At 34.7% G+C, this 17,632-nt stretch overlaps 2 protein-coding genes across 2 annotated transcripts in view; both read left to right on the top strand.

The window, feature by feature from the left end:
- The window catches only part of LOC149774820 (annexin A6-like), an 83,871-nt gene extending 71,911 nt beyond the window's left edge, over positions 1-11,960 (top strand). The window contains exons 26-28 of the mRNA XM_089944737.1: positions 6,306-6,487; positions 7,252-7,362; positions 11,709-11,960. Of these exons, the coding sequence (XP_089800863.1) occupies positions 6,306-6,487; positions 7,252-7,326 (257 nt within the window). The 3' untranslated portion in view covers positions 7,327-7,362; positions 11,709-11,960. The remainder of the gene's footprint in view (positions 1-6,305; positions 6,488-7,251; positions 7,363-11,708) is intronic.
- A 425-nt stretch (positions 11,961-12,385) lies between these two features.
- On the top strand, positions 12,386-17,336 carry LOC149774819 (uncharacterized). Its single transcript, XM_089944739.1, has 2 exons — positions 12,386-16,451; positions 16,525-17,336. Exon 1 carries the CDS (start codon positions 15,421-15,423, stop codon positions 15,823-15,825), a length of 405 nt encoding a protein of 134 aa, XP_089800865.1. The 5' UTR covers positions 12,386-15,420; the 3' UTR covers positions 15,826-16,451; positions 16,525-17,336.
- The last annotated feature ends 296 nt before the right edge of the window (positions 17,337-17,632 follow it).

Raw genomic sequence — 17,632 nt, 5'->3', positions numbered from 1 at the left:
CTATGTGACATATCACCTAACAGTGTCATTAATAATGTGCTCTTTATAAACTTATATTTCTATGTGAAATAACAATGCCGTGTCGCTAGCAATATTTTTCATGTAAACATATGTTTCTATGTGGTATAGCACCTAGTAGAGTCATTAGCAACATGTTCTTGTAAGCTTCTGTTTATATCCATTATGGGAGATGTAATTAACTTTGTATCATTTGGATGATTGTCATATTCTTTAGATAGGCGCATGCTGTTACTCATCTTTCTCCATCTTTCTCATCATATTCCTTTATATCAAAGTCAATCATATCTCCTTATGTCTAAGCCTATCACATCCTCTTATGTCAAAGTCCATCATATTTCCTTATGTCTAAGCCTATCACATCCCTTATGTTAAACTCTATCATATCTCCTTATGTCTAAGCCTATCACATCCTCTTATGTCAAAGTCCATCATATCTCCTTATGTCTAAGCCTATCACATCCCCTTATGTCAAAGTCCATCATATCTCCTTATGTTTAAGCCTAACACATCCTCTTATGTCCAAGTCCATCATATCTCCTTATGTCTATGCCTATCACATAACCTTATGTCAAGTCCATCATATCTCCTTATGTCTAAGCCTATCACATCCCTTCATGTCAAAGTCCATCATATCACATCCCCTTATGTCAAAGTCCATCATATCTCCTTATGTCTATGCCTATTACATCCCCTTATGTCAAAGTCCATCATATCTCCTTATGTCTATGCCTATCACATCCCCTTATGTCAAAGTCCATCATATCTCCTTGGTCTATGCCTATCACATCCCCTTATGTCAAAGTCCATCATAACTCCTTATGTCTAAGCCTATCACATCCCTTTATGTCAGAGTCCATCATATCTCCTTATGTCTAAGCCTATCACATCCTCTTATGCCAAAGTCCCTCATATCTCCTTGGTCTATGCCTATCACATCCCCTTATGTCAAAGTCCATCATATCACCTTATATATATATGCCTATCACATTACCTTATGTCAAAGTCCATCATATCTCCTTATGTCTAAGCCTATCACATCCTGTTATGTCAAAGTCCATCATATCTCCTTATATATATATATATGCCTAACACATCCGATTATGTCAAAATCCATCATATCTCCTTATGTGTATACCTATGACATCCCCTTATGTTAAAGTCCATCATATTTCCTTATGTCTAAGCCTATCACATCCCCTTATGTCAAAGTCCATCATATATCTGTATGTCTAAGCCTATCACATCCCCTTTTGTCAAAGTCCATCATATCTCCTTATGTATATGCCTATCACATCCCCTTATGTTAAAGTCCATCATATTTCCTTATGTCTAAGCCTATCACATCCTCTTATGTCAAAGTCCACCATATATCCTTATGTCTAAGCCTATCACATCCCCTTATGTCAAAATCCACCATATCTCCTTAAGTCTAAGCCTATCACATCCCCTTATGTCAAAGTCCATCACATCCTCTTATGTCTATGCCTATCACATCCTCTTATGTCAAAGTCCATCATATCTACTTATGTCTAAGCCTATCACATTTCCTTATGTCAGAGTCCATCATATCTCCTTATGTCTTTTGCCTATCAAATCCCCTTATGTCAAAGTCCATCATATCTCCTTATGTCTAAGCCTATCACATCGCCTTATGTCAAAGTCCACCATATCTCCTTATGTCTAAGCCTATCACATCCCCTTATGTCAGAGTCCATAATATCTCCTTATGTCTAAGCCTATCACATCCCCTTATGTCAAAGTCCATCATATCTTCTGATGTCTATACCTATCACATCCCCTTTTGTCAAAGTCCATCACATCATCTTATGTCTATGCCTATCACATCCTCTTATGTCAAAGTCCATCTCATCATCTTATGTATATGCCTGTCACATCCTCTTATGTCAAAATCCATCATATCTCCTTATGTCTAAGCCTATCACATTTCCAAATGTCAAAGTCCATCCTATCTCCTTATGTCCATGCCAATCACATCCCCTTACGTCCTAGTCTATAACGTCCCTGTGTGTCCCAGTCCATTACATCCCATTATGTCAAAGCTAATCACATCTTTTTTCTAAGCCCATCTACATGTCAGAAATTTTGTTCCAATTCAATAACCATTTAAGAACTATATGGGTCACAGCCCAAATTAGTTTATTTAAAGAGATTTTCAACATCTTCAGGCCTAATTTAACATAGTTTGGCCCACATTTGATTTTGAACCTTGCCCTTCCATACTGAACAAGGCTTTCTCTAACATCCGCATATTTTCAAGGAATTCTTGTCATATCGATTTACAGTCTGACCCCACTTTAACACGGTAGATGGGGTTCATAGAACCTGACCATATTATTGACCGAACCATGCTATAACAAACCAAGTCTGTTAGCTGAAGAAAATGATGCATTTACCTAAAATATGGTGGGTGGGGATAATAAAAGCAGGCATAAAAATATGTGCTTTAGATTAGATGAAGACAAACTAGTTTGAAAAACACTTGTGTATTGACAACTTATATTTGTGTAGTACTATCCATAATCTGTTGTGTACTGTACTTGTATATAATAAATCCATGAATTCGAGTATAGATCACATGTTATGAACTTCATGTATGAATCACATCCTGTTAAAAACACAAACGACATGTACAATGTGACCCCGCTATAGCTCGCTCTGTTATAACGCGAATTCGGGTATAACGCGGTCATGGCATGGCTCCCAAAATTTCATATGCATGTATTTTTCTTGTGCACAAAAAAAGTCTTAAAAAGTACGAAAAATACATAAAATGTTTCTTGTCATTTTGGGGAATAGATCGCATATGAATAATACAAGATGATCATGGCTTGGCTCCTGAAATTTTATATGCATTTTTCTAGTACACGAAAAGTATTTTCTACTTCTTAAAAGTAAGAAGGAAAAAAAGCGCATTAAAAGTTTTTTCTGGGATCATGTAGGTCTTCACCAATGTTGCAAACTTGGATTGTTTTTCCTTATTGGCTGCAAAACATGCCATGTGGCTTTTTTTTATTGGTGACAATGTTGGCTGTTTAAACTTTTATATACAACCATTGGTTTGGAGTGCAGAAATTCAGAGGTCCCATGAAGGAAGCCGCAAACTGGATATAAAATGCACTGAAATCTATCAATTTTTATATAAACAAATTCTTTGTCCATACCGACAAACCATCTAAACAGTTAAATCCTAATCCGCCCTATCTTGACATCTAGCATGAGTTCTGTATGTTGTGAAATATCCACTTTTTTGTTGATGACATTTCTGGTAACAGAGATCAACCAGACGAGATATTTTCTCGTAATCTATCTTTCATTGGATTTTTGGCCGCTCGCTAGTAATTAATATATTTACAAAGACTGACATTTGTATGTGGATGGTAAGTAAAATTCCTCTTCTTTTCACTCAGAACTAAATCCTTCAGAACACTCATGTTTTCTGTAATAATCCCTGTCATCAGAACACCTGTGTTTCTTTCATCTGTTGACCCTTTGTTAATTTTCAGACACATGCGTGAAAGGCAGCATCACGCTACCACAGATGTAAAAGAAAAAATACATCTTACTTATTGGTTTATTCAGTAGGCATGGAGGGATAGTAACTAGAATAGTCAAAACAATGGCCAATTCCTTTCTAAAAATGTACCCAGATAAAAAAGTTTGCTGAAATTTCAAAGGAAACTTTACCTTTGAAGCACTGACTGTTATGAAAACTTACTCAGCAAATGGAAAAAATACCAGTCGTAGTCATGCAATATAATTATATGATGTTGCCGCCACAATAAAAATTGGGCATTCACTTGGTTCCCCAAAGCTGTCCTTTAGCGGTGACTTCAAAAATGCATGCACCCTTCATCATAGAAAGCGGACTATAATCTTTTTGTAATGGTAAAGAACTTTTCTTCAAATTAAGTCAGTACCAGACTTAAATAAAAGAGGTGGAATCTGATGGATTTTTGCATTTTCCAACATGACTGGAACATGTTAACTGTGCTGTGAAAGTTTCCTTTTTGTAAGGAAAAAGTTTATGCTTACGAATGCTACCAATGGTGGCTTAAAATGCAAACTAACTTTTACCGACTTGGAACGTACTTTAAAGTAAATGTGTTTCGGTATTCGTTACGTGATTGTGCTATGTTTTTCCACTGAATTCAGACCAATATGACCTGTTACAAAATCATTGAATATTTTAAAGCTGTGTTTGTGCATATTTTCGATGGAATCACTTGTATTGTGGATTCAATGGATATGATGAGGTTTGCAGGTGAGTACACGGTGTTGATGCTCTATTCATGCTATACATTAGACATTTATATATAAACAGGATTCACGTATATGTACCAATTCATGGTTCTCTAAATAAAGTAAACTATTATATTATGTCTTCTCTGTTTTCACTACAGGTGTATTTCTCATTTAATATGCATCACTTTAAGATGGTAACTGTGCCGATGAAGCACGTATTTTACTGCCCGCTTTTATTAACACCACCCCCAATTTTGGAGGAGTACATTTTCATCAGCTAACTGACTTGGTTGCATATAACACAGTTTGGTATATAACACGGTCAGGTTTTATGGCTCCCAACTACCAATTATAGTCCTCGTTTTGATCTATATCCAGTTGTCACTTAATAATTCACTACAGTTGTCACAAGTATCACAAGGCTATAGCTGTTTACAGGCTACATTTAATTGCACTTAAATTGGCCTAGATTTTGGTCAGCCGAACACACTATCTTCATGCTGAGGCTACCCATGGGATGAGGCATTAATTAGCATTTTATGCTACTGTTGGTAGCAACAATAAGCATGATGTTTTTCCTGCAAAAATGAAACTTTCAGGGCACAATAAACACGTTCCTGTCACTTTGGCAAATGCAACAATGTATCAGATTCCACTGATTTTATTTAAGTTCGGGGCTGACTTCCTTTGATGAAAGGTTATTTGTTTTTTACTGAAGATTCTTGTTGGCTTTCTTTGATGAAGAGTGCATGTGTTATTGAATTTATCACTGAAGGACAGCTTTGGAAGAGCAAACAAATGTCTTTTTCTTATTGTGGCAGCAAGATCAAATAATCGTAGACCATTGATTAAGACTGACTTTTTTCTTCACTTGCTTAATATTTATATATAATGATTGATGCTTCCAAAGTTATAACTATTCTTTGAAGTTTCAGCAACAGTATTTTTTTTTGGTGTACATTTTCAAAACAACAGGAATAAGTCGTCGTTTGATCAACTGTAGCAGTTACTTTTCTTGCATTCAAAAGTTGGTCAATTGTAGCTAGTCCCAGTAGCATAGATAGACCAACAAGTAGCTCTCTGGTTTTGGGGGGTATTTCTTCCGTAACATTTTTGGTGGTGGCATGATGCTGCCTTCCATGCATGCAACATAATTTTTTTTAAAAAATGCTAAGACATGATGAATACACATGTTCTGTTCTGAAAAGGATTACTACAGAGAATATGAGTGTTTTGAAGGATTTAATTCTGAATGAAAAGAAGAGGAATTTTACTTACCACCTACATACAGAGGTCAGTCAAAATAAATAGTAATATATAGTGAAATGTATTGATTACTAGAGAGCAGTCAATAATCTGACACTATTTCATCTTATTTATAAAAAAAAAGAGATCTCAACAGCATACAGGTGCCTCTTCCATTAGAGTCAACCTGAGGTCTCCATCATTAGAGTCAACCTGAGGTCTCCATCATTAGAGTCAACCTGAGGTCTCCATGATTAGTCAGACTGCAGTCCCCAATATTAGTGTCAGCCTGAGGTCTTCATCTTTAGAGTCAACCTGAGGTATAAATCATTAGAGTCAACCTGAGGTCTCGATCATTAGAGTCAACCTGAGGTCTCGATCATTAGAATCAACCTGAGGCCTCGATCATTGGAGTCAACATGAGGTCTCAATCATTAGAGTCAACCTGAGGTCTCCATCATTAGAGTCAACTCGAGGTCTCCACGATTAGTTAGACTGTAGTCCCCAACATTAGTGTCAGCCTGAGGCCTCTACTGTTAGTGTCAGCCTGTGGTCTCAATCACTAGAGTCAGTTTGTGGTCTCCATCTTTACTGGCAACATGAGGCCTCTCCCATCAGAGACAACCTGAGATCTCTGACATTAATCTAAGTCTCCACCATTATATTCATCTTAAAGTCATATTCTTTAATACAGGACACAAAATGTTGAAATTTTTGTTCTAATGATTAAAATAAATGAATGAATGTTACAATAATAATTCTTGTTAATTTTTTAGTGCGTTGCATCAGGGGTAAGGCATCCCACTTTGCTGCAGAGTTGTACAGATCAATGAAAGGCCTTGGCACAGATGATGACACAGTTTGTCGGGTGGTTGTGTCCCGATGTGAAGTTGATATGGTTCAGATAAAGGAAGAATTCCAGCGAAACTACAAACAGACCCTTGGCATGTTTATTGCAGTAAGCATTTTGATGTAAATAAACAGTTAATGTGATGAAATATGAAATTTCATTTTATGTACTTCTTCAAACTTTGATTGATTGCCCAAGTTGGATGTTCATTGTATCAATAAATTTCCCCTCTCATAACTAAAGTAGTTATTTTTCAGAATCAGAATTGTACAACAGAAAAGGTTAATATATGGCATATAAATATAAACCAAAGAAACACATCCTGATTGACAGCTATGATAATTGTTTATTCCAGGGTGATACATCTGGGGACTACAGAATTATGATAAGTGTTTATTCCAGGGTGATACATCTGGGGACTACAGAACTGTGATAATTGTTTATTCCAGGGTGATACATCTGGGGACTACAGGACTATGATAATTGTTTATTCCAGGGTGATACATCTGGGGACTACGGGACTATGATAATTGTTTATTCCTGGGTGATACATCTGGGGACTACAGGACTATGATAATTGTTTATTCCAGGGTGACACATCTGGGGACTACATGACTATGATAATTGTTTATTCCAGGGTGATACATCTGGGGACTAAAGAACTATGATAATTGTTTATTCCAGGGTGATACATCTGGGGACTACAGAACTATGATAATTGCTTATTCCAGGGTGATACATCTGGGGACTACACGACTATGATAATTGTTTATTCCAGGGTGATAAATCTGGGGACTACAGGACTATGATAATTGTTTATTCCAGGGTGATACATCTGGGGACTACAGGACTATGATAATTGTTTATTCCAGGGTGATACATCTGGGGACTACAGAACAATGCTGCTGGCTTTAATCCGAGAGGAAGGTGCCAATAAGAAGAAGTGAAATTTCAACAAAAAGAAACCATTTAGTGCGGAAGTGGTATGGAAAGTCCAAAATGATGAAAAATTATATTTCTATTTTAAATAGTCATTAACCTTTTTTATTTTGTTGTTGGATATGTTTTTCATAAATTCTTGCTTCTATATCAAATTTATATACCTTTGTTTTGTAAATAAGTATTATTATTCTGTATTTACTAAGACATTATATTTCATTTTGATATATAAAATCAAATTCAAATTGTCACTGTAAAAGCTTATTGTACTACGTCATAGCTTTTTCATTAATTTGAAATGGTGTAACAAGAGCGTGATAAATGCAAAATAAAACCCTTTATAAAATAGTTAAGACTTGCATGTTACCTGTAGATCCAAACTAAATGTGATCTGACCAGTGCCAAGTTGTTGTTGTTCTGTAACTTTGTAAAAGGGTGGAATAACCTTGTCATCAAAATAAAGTGTTTAATTTTGTAAAAGGGTGGAATAACCTCGTCATTAAAATAAAGTGTTTAATTTTGCTGACTGGCCATTAAATCCTATATTCCTAAATACTTATCGTTGTGTATGGGTTCATGATTGGAGAGCTATGGTACATGCATAAGATGTCATTCTGCCATTGAGTTAATCCAATACCCTGATGAGTTAGTTCAATACCCTGATGAGGTAATCCAATACCCTGATGAGGTAATCCAATATCCTGATGAGTTAATCCAATACCCTGATGAGTTAAACCAGTACCCTGATGAGTTAATCCAGTACCCTGATGAGTTAATCCAATACCCAAATGAGTTGATTCAAGACCCTGATGAGTTAATCCAATGCCCTAATGAGTTAATCCAATACCCTGGCTTCATCAAACCAACAATGAGACTTGTCAATACAACTTTGATTTCTATGTTGCTTTTTACTACTGTGTAGTATTTGTATAAAGTCAGGGAAAGGACTTCATAAATATTTTCATTATTGAGCAGACCTCCATTTTATAGAGTTGTATGTTAGGCCTTATCATAGAGCAAGTGTCCATTATATTGAGGTGTATGTTAGGCCTTATCATGGAGCAGGTATCCTATCTATATAGGTGTATTTTAGGCCTTATCATGGAACAGGTGTCCATTCTATAGAGGTTTATGTTAGGCCTTATAATGGAGCATATATCCATTCTATAGAGGTGTATGTTAGGCCTTATCATGGTGCGGGTGACCATTTTAGTGAGGTGTATGTTAGGCCTTATCATGGAGCAGGTATCCATTCTATTATAGGTGTATGTTAGGCCTTATCATGGAGCAGGTGTCCATTCTACAGAGGTGTATGTTAGGCCTGATCATGGAGCATATATCCTACCTATAGACGTGTATGTTAGGCCTAATGATGGAGCAGGTGTCCATTCCATAGATGTATTTGGTAGGCCTTATCATGGAGCAGGTATCCATTCTAGTGAGGTATATGTTAGGCTTTGTCATGGAGCAGGTGTCCATTCTATAGAGGTGTATGTTCATCCTGGTCATGGGGCATCTATCCTATCTGTAGAGGTGTATGTTAGGCCTTATGATGAAGCAGGTGTCCATTCTATAGAGGTGTATGTTAGGCCTTATCATGGAGCATATATCCTATCTATAGAGGTGTATGTTAGGCCTTATCATGGAGCAGGTATCCATTCTAGTGATGTATATGTTAGGCTTTATCATGGAGCAGGTGTCCATTCTACAGAGATGTATGTTAGGCCTTATCATGGAGCATGTATCCTATCTATAGAGGTGTATGTTAGGCCTTATCATGGAGCAGGTGACCATTCTATAGTGGTGTATGTTAGGCCTTATCATGTAGAAGGTATCCATTCTACAGATGTGAATGTTAGGCCTTATCATGGAGCAGGTATCCATTCTACAGAGGTGTATGTTAGGCCTTATCATGGAGCGTGTATCATATCTATAGAGGTGTATGTTAGGCCTTATCATGGAGCAGGTGACCATTCTATAGTGGTGTATGTTAGGCCTTATCATGTAGAAGGTATCCATTCTACAGATGTGAATGTTAGGCCTTATCATGGAGCAGGTATCCATTCTACAGAGGTGTATGTTAGGCCTTATCATGGAGCGTGTATCATATCTATAGAGGTGTATGTTAGGCCTTATCATGGAGCAGGTTACCATTCTACAGAGGTGTATGTTAGGCCTTATCATGGAGCATGTATCCTATCTGTAGAGGTGTATGTTAGGCATTATCATGGAGTAGGTCCATTATATAGAGGTGTATGTTAGGCCTTGTCAAGGAGCATGTATCCTATCTATAGAGGTGTATGTTAGGCCTTATCATGGAGCAGGTGACCATTCTATAGATGTGTATGTTAGGCCTGATCATGGAGCAGGTGTCCATTCTATAGATGTATATGGTAGGCCTTATCATAGAGCAGGTATCCATTCTAGTGAGGTATATGTTAGGCCTTATCATGGAGCAGGTATCCATTCTATAGAGGTGTATACAAATACATGTGTGAAATCAAAGTATCAAAGAGTAATCCACAGTTAGATCAGATAGACTCGAATGAAAGCCTGTAATTTGTTTTGGATGTATTTAAGTAGCTAAAGTTTATTTTGACTTGTATAAGAACAGAGTCAACACTAGAGCTGTTTGCTGCTGTAATTTTGCAATAGCTTCTTTAGAATAGTTAAGAAAACATAGGTTACCGCTCAGGGTATTGGTTTTCAGGCGCATTCTTTTTCATTCCATCCATTCATTTTAGGCTGTAAAACACTTTCATTCAGGCACTTGAGGATATTTTAAAGCACACGACTGAAGGATATGACTTGGATTTTTTTAAATGTAGCTTTAACAATTTTTCAGTCATATTGCTACAGTGTCTGCACAGTGGCAGTTTATAGTGATGTCTAGCACTGGGGCATTATGCCACAGACATGTTGCATGATTTCCCACCCAGTCAGATTATCCTGATATCAGGCCGACCAGTCCTAACACTAAAATCTTATTGCTGAGTGCCAAGCGAGGCAGCTGTTAGTACCATTTCTTTAAGTCTTTGGTATGACTTGACAGGGCATCAAACCCATGACCTCCCACATCCGAGGCAGATGATCTAACCACCAGGCCACCATAGCGGTCCATGACTAAAGCAAATCAGTGATTATTACTGAGGCCATTTGATGTAAACCCAACCATTTTGATATTGTTATGAATTTCTAACATGGTAAAATAATGGGATCTTTGATCACTCAAAGCAACAGTTGTGATTGAGGGTATACATGAAGAATTTTAGCTATCATCAGCTAATTAGTTTAGACTACTTGCTACAGAAAGGTGGGTGGGTGGTATTACCTAATTAGTCCAACATTTACTTGTTGTAGAAAGGTGAGTGGGTGGGTGGTATTGCCTAATTAATTCTGCTTTTTGTTAAATCAGTACTTGCTATGCAACTTACAATGATGTAATCATGACATTTACAGTGCCATCATTATGACATCACTTATTATAAAGGGGTATCATAGCTTTACAATCAACACTTACCGTGCCGCTTAAGATAATGTGATAATTAATTACAGCATTATCATTATGACATCACTTATTACAAAGGGGTATCGTAGCTTTACAATCAACACTTACCGTGCCGCTTAAGATAATGTGATAATTAATTACAGCATTATCATTATGACATCATTTATCACTGAGGTGTGTTATAACAATAAAATTTAACACTTACTGTCCAGCTTAAGATAATGTGATAATTAATTACAGCATTATCATTATGACATCACTTATTACTGAGGTGTGTTATAACAATAAGATTCAACACTTACTGTCCAGCTTAAGATGATGTGATAATTGCATTATAACATCATTATTATGACATCACTTATTACTGAGGTGTATTATAACAATAGGATTCAACACTTACTGTCCAGCTTAAGATAATTACATTATAACATCATTATTATGACATTATTTATTCAATACTTTGTTGATGAAATCTGCTGCTTTGGTGGCAGAAAGGGGAAAATTTAAATTATATGGATTGAATGATCATCATTATTGAAGCATACTTATAATTACTTACAATGTTAGCATACATTTCTTTGGATTTTATTTACATTGTGAATGATTAGATAAAATTTTGCACTTTGATAATTATTCAACGATGATCATTTAATCCTGTATAAGATTGTATTTATAAAATATAAGATCATTGTGTTTATTATAAAATGACAAGAATATAGATTTTTCCGATGAAAGCAGGTAAAGATGTTGTGATATCAGATTATGCCTTATAATTAGATATTATTATGTAATATGGCAAATACAAGATGTAATTTTATTAACAAAAATAGCAATAGTCATTTGATATGTGTTCTTATAAATTTTTTAATTTTATTCTTTCAGACATCTGTTGCTGAGAACTTAGGACAGTATTGGAACCAATCATACAGTGGTGATGATAGTGACCCTTGACCTTTGAAAGTAGCCTTTGACCTCATGTAGACTAGTTTATTTACAGTCCTTGCATTTATACTCATTGCATTACTGGAAATGTACTTCACACCCTTTTGAGCTTCTCTTGTGATTTATTGATGCATATAGTACTTTGTTGTAGTGTTTAAAAACATAATGTGTCAAATTAAACTGTAATTCACCCATCATCTGTAGAATAGTTTTTGTCTTAAAAAAAAGCAGGACATTTTATCATATGATAAGCTGATAAAATACATATATACTTGTCTATAAGTCAAGTCCCATTGCAGACAACACAGACTGAGCTTTCATTGTATAATACTGATTACTGCTATCAATCTGCATAAACCCAGATATGCTGGAACATTGTGTGATGACAGATCTGGATCTGTGCTGTTTGGACTTGACTTATAAGTGACTATATATAGCATGCATTCTTGTAGAGAGATGTCTATAATGCAGAGAAAAGTTTCAGTGTATTACAATGCTAGAAGGTTAGGAACAGTCTCTTAAAATATATTACGTATTTCCAACACTAGAAGACCCCTTAAAGGTCACTGGACATACTCAACATTTTTCTTTTTACATCCAATTACAATATAGATTAAAATTAGTTATACTCGCATAAAAATAATAAAAAGGTTGTAAAGTGTAAAGAACAGATAATAATTTAATTACTTGTAATAGAAGTATACAATGCTGTTACTTCCCTTTAGCTCCGATTTCCTACCTATACAGGAGGCCAACTGGAATTGATGTACATTTATCCCCACAAGATGAAGTGCATGTTTTTTGTTGTCGAAAAATAAAATATTATAAACTATGGATAGGGAACATTTAGATGAAACTATTGAAAACTAATTTACTATTCAGCCTTATATCAAAATGCACAATGCAATAGATTGTGTTGCTTTCAAAACTGTTCCTTTTTTTCATTTTCAAAATTCATGTTAATACAGGTATAAAGGAATCAATACTAACTTCCCTGTATCACCTGACTTTGTGAAAAACACTTAAAAGAATCCAAAGGAACCAAAGTTGGCATTGTTATGTCAGCCAACTTCATAACAAATAATCTGATCACATTAAAGAATCCAAAGTCAGTTTCCAGGGTTGGCTTGCTTTGTAATAAAATAACTTTTGTATTTGATATCCTGTTGGTAAGCTTAAGCAATGAGTTGATTTCTCACTGCCAGTTATGTTGATTCAACTCCTGAGTTTCTATTTGTTTGTCACATGTAATCATAATTGATACAAATGTTTATTGATTTTCATAGGGTAAATAGTATATACATTCATCACTTGTTTTAATAATACTTTTTTAACCCATGCTAGTGAAAAGATTATAATTTGCACTCACAATGAATGTATTTTCAAATAAAGACTTTTATTTATGAGATACCATCATATATTTAACCTTGATCCAATAAATTCTTGGTCATTTTGCACCTTACAACATATCATGCGTGAATGGCAGGTGCCTTCAAGCAGTCGGATGATATCACCATCTCTTTTGCAATTTTGTTATCTGACATAAGCAATACACACTACAGTAAGGATGCATATGCTAGCCAGCATCTGCTACATATACAGAGTTTGTGGATATATTTTTTTCTTTAATAAATTTCACATGATGAAAGACAAAGGAATAAATGATAACAATGCAATGTTAATTTCTTTCATTTTACTTTCAAATAATTGTTTATTTTATCTAATTTTTTTATCTATTTTATTGTACCATGCACAATTCAGAAAATATTGTGATTGTTTTAAACATTAATATTTTACATCTGCAGTAACATTACTCTATTTTAATCCTTTATTTGATATATTTTACTTATGCTCTTACAATCCCTCTTCTCATATGCACCATATAATTTTTTACGGGATTTAGGAGGATTTAGGACTTTCCCATCCTTCACCCAATTCAATCCCACAGCTTCAATCCACCTTTTTGTGGTAAACAGGGTCTTTCGGAGAAAGAAACAACCCCTTTGGTATATGGTGCATCACTCTTTTGGTTACATCCATATGAAACAAAGTGCACCATATTTTCTATACCAATGCACGATCGTAAGATATAACACACAGACATTTACATGGGGAAATTAAACACTTGAATGGCTAGGTTGAATAGAAGGGATAAATGTACCTCATATCTGTTTTTGGTGCATGGAGACTACCATTTGTTTATGGAGATTGTCAAATAATTTTTTAATTAAAAAAAGATGATTTTTAAGTCTAATTAAACATTTGATGGTGTTCATACACAACATATGCACCATTTTATGACCATAATAATATCACATGTTTGTACAATATATGTGGCCAGTGACCTTTAAACTTGTACAATATTTTCACTCTGTACACTGACTTTTTACATGGAGGAACATTTTAGTGTTTCTAACAATATGGTGAAAACTGAGACCTCAGGCAGCATGAGTGGCACCAGTAAAAGTTCATGTTCAAGTGACCTTTGAAATTCCTGATCCACTAATTCTTAGTGGATTATCTTAAAAAGTATTGTATTTTGTGTTAAAAATAGTTGTCAGTTGTGTCTGTATGTTCTGAGTGATGAAAACATCAGAGTAATTTATCAAAGTAGTCTGGGTGGGCTTTAAATTGTAGTCTTTGATATTTGCCTTCAATAAAAATGGTGTCATCTGCACCAAAGACACAAGTCATACACATCCAATGCAACAAGTCATATTCTGTATACATGTACATATTTTGTTTTTTACTTTTTATTTCAGAATTGTTTTTAAATTGGGGAGTTTCATATGCTTTTTTATTTCATGGTCTTTGAATAGTTGATGATAAAGAGAAAATTTTGTGCCATGTATTGCCTTACCTTTTGAATGCTTAAGCTTCTTGTTTCTTATTTGTTTTACATGGAGGAAATCCTAAAGATACATTTATTTTCACTCATTAACTTTATGTAACTTTAATGATGAACATCCTAATAGAAACATCAAACTTTCTATATGTACACCTGCATTATTTATCATCAAATTATAATGATATGAAGTCTTTCCCTGTACATACATTTTAGGAGCTAATGGGTGTTTGATGTTAATTGTACATCAAGAATAAAAAAATTAAATAAGTCTACATCTTGACTAACATTTTTTTATATTTTCATTCATAAATTTAAAATATTTCATACTGCTTTAGTCTATATTGTACCTATCTTTTTTAAAACACTTCAAGAACTGCCATTTAAACTGTTAGACTGCAAGATAATATCATCCAGTTACATTCTATGTTGATTGTATGTCTGCATTGAAAACCAATCAGTCTGATTAGTCAGAGTTATTACTTCACCTAATGAAGTGACCAGATATGGAAATACTTATTTTATGTGATGCCTACAATCTATTGCACTGAATGACAAGTAAAACAGATTTAAATTAATTTACATTGTTGAGGGGATAATCTCGTAATACTTAATAGCAAACTTAATTAATGAGAGGATAATCTCGTAATACTTAATAGAAACTTAATCAAATCTGAGAAGACTTTTCTCCCTCCATGAATAATAAAACATCTCTGATATGGCACAACTGGAAAAGCATTATACAGACTGGTCTAGATATCTGAAAAGCATTCTACAGACTGGAATGATTCTAGATATGTGGTACAGATGGAAAAGCATTCTACAGACTGGAATGATTCTAGATATCTGGTACGGATGGAAAAGCATTCTACAGACTGGAATGATTCTAGATATCTGGTATGGATGGAAGAGCATTCTACAGACTGGAATGATTCTAGATATCTGGTACAGATGGAAAAGCATTCTACAGACTGGAATGATTCTAGATATCTGGTACAGATGGAAAAGCATTCTACAGACTGGAATGATTCTAGATATCTGGTATGGATGGAAAAGCATTATACAGACTGGAATGATTCTAGATATCTGGTACAGATGAAAAATCATTATACAGACCGGAATGATTCTAGATATCTGGTACTGATATGGCACAACTGGAAAAGCATTCTACAGACTGGAATGATTCAAGATATCTGGTACGGATTCAGATGAAACAATCATAATGTATGCTTACAACAGTCTCCAGCTTACAGACATTTCTGTGAATCAAAATGTATGCTTACAGCAGTCTCCAGCTTACAGACATTCTGTGAATTTTATTCTTTTTTCAGCTAGCTGAATTTGACAGGCAAAATAACACAAATGTCATGTTTCATGTTTATTAATTTTATTAATATGAAGTTAAACAGAAATTTTATTTTTCTGTAATGAATAGTGCAGAAAACTAATATTTTTGGTACATTAATGTGGTCATTTTTGTTTTGTAATAATATGTATTAATGTGTCAGATGTGAAAATCTTCTGTAGATGCTTTAGAAATTATAAAACTTTCTTCTGAATATAGATATACACATTGTTTATACAAAGAACCAGTCTTATTGTTTGGATGGTTGTCTTGGAAACTAATAAATGTCAAATATGAAATTAAAAATATCTGAATATGCATGGAAATCATGGATTTTATGTGAAGTTTTAAATGAATTATAAAATATATGTAAAAGAAATTCAAAGAACTATCAATGAATCAATAAATTTACACAATTTGTTTTCAATGTTGGGGCAAGATGCTCAAATTCTGACCAGTGGGGTGATTCTGACCATTGGGTTGATTCTGACCAGTGGGGTGATTATGACCATTGTGATGATTCTGACCAGTGGGGTGATTATGACCATTGGGTTGATTCTGACCAGTGGGGTGATTATGACCATTGTGATGATTCTGACCAGTGGGGTGATTATGACCATTGCAGTGATTCTGACCATTGCGGTGATTCTGACCATTGGGGTGATTATGACCATTGGTATGATTCTGACCAGTGGGGTGATTATGATCACTGACATATTGAGTGCTATGCGGATCAGCTGTTGCATAATAAATGCATGCATAACGGCTTTTATCTTCATACTTGAATATGTAAATGAGGAGAGGTCAAATCCAGCACATTGGGCATTTCCAGGTGCATTGGGCATTTCCAAGTGCAAATTACACCATTCCATTATGTCACTTCCTTCTCTGCTGTTACTTGGAAGCATAAATTCCAGAGGTAAAACATGGTAAACAGGACTATAGAAACCTAAGTCTGGTTTTGAGTACAGCTAAGCCTAACATGATGTGTATGCACAATAATAATAAAGTCTTCATTTCTGAAAATATATGAAAAAACTCTAAAATAAAATAAACATTAATGAAGTTATTTGTCACATTATGATGCAGGTTGTTATTTTATGAAGAGTCAGCCAATTTGTTACACAATGATACTTTTCATTATTGTCATGAACAGGTATCCAATTTGTTACACTTTGATACTTTTAATTTATGTTATTAGTCAGTTTTTTACACTATGATCCATATTACTCTAACAAAAGTTGGAGAAGTTACTCTGGAATAAATCATTGCATTTGGTTTACTCCCATTTCTCTCAGTATGGGATCAAATCAATATATTGTATTCTTTGTAGTACAACAGAGCATATACACAAAATTGAATATATTCTTTTCATCTCCATATGTATTTTGTTATTTCTTTCATTTGTAATGTTGACATTAATTAGAAGAGATCCTTCATACATATCTGCATTAATAATTGTCTGATCATCAGGTTTGCTTCATCTTCATATATACTTAAATTTCATTACCCAACATTGAAAGTTTAATCAAACAAGAGTTCAAAGATGAAATCCATGACATGATTTAACCCCACAATCCACGATATGATTTAACCCCACAATCCACAACATGATTTAACCCCAAAATCCACGATATGATTTAACCCCACAATCCACGACATGATTTAACCCCA

The sequence above is a fragment of the Sinohyriopsis cumingii genome, unplaced genomic scaffold (assembly GCF_028554795.1).
Source record: "Sinohyriopsis cumingii isolate HCF-2022 unplaced genomic scaffold, ASM2855479v2 utg000131l, whole genome shotgun sequence".
Lineage (NCBI taxonomy): Eukaryota > Metazoa > Mollusca > Bivalvia > Unionida > Unionidae > Sinohyriopsis > Sinohyriopsis cumingii.
Note: the sequence above shows the minus strand (reverse complement) of the source record. Positions and strands in the feature narration are given on the sequence as shown.

Excerpts from the sequence above, each read along its gene's own strand:
- LOC149774819 (XM_089944739.1), top strand. The coding sequence starts at position 15,421 with ATGGAAAAGCATTCTACAGACTGGAATGATTCTAGATATCTGGTACGG.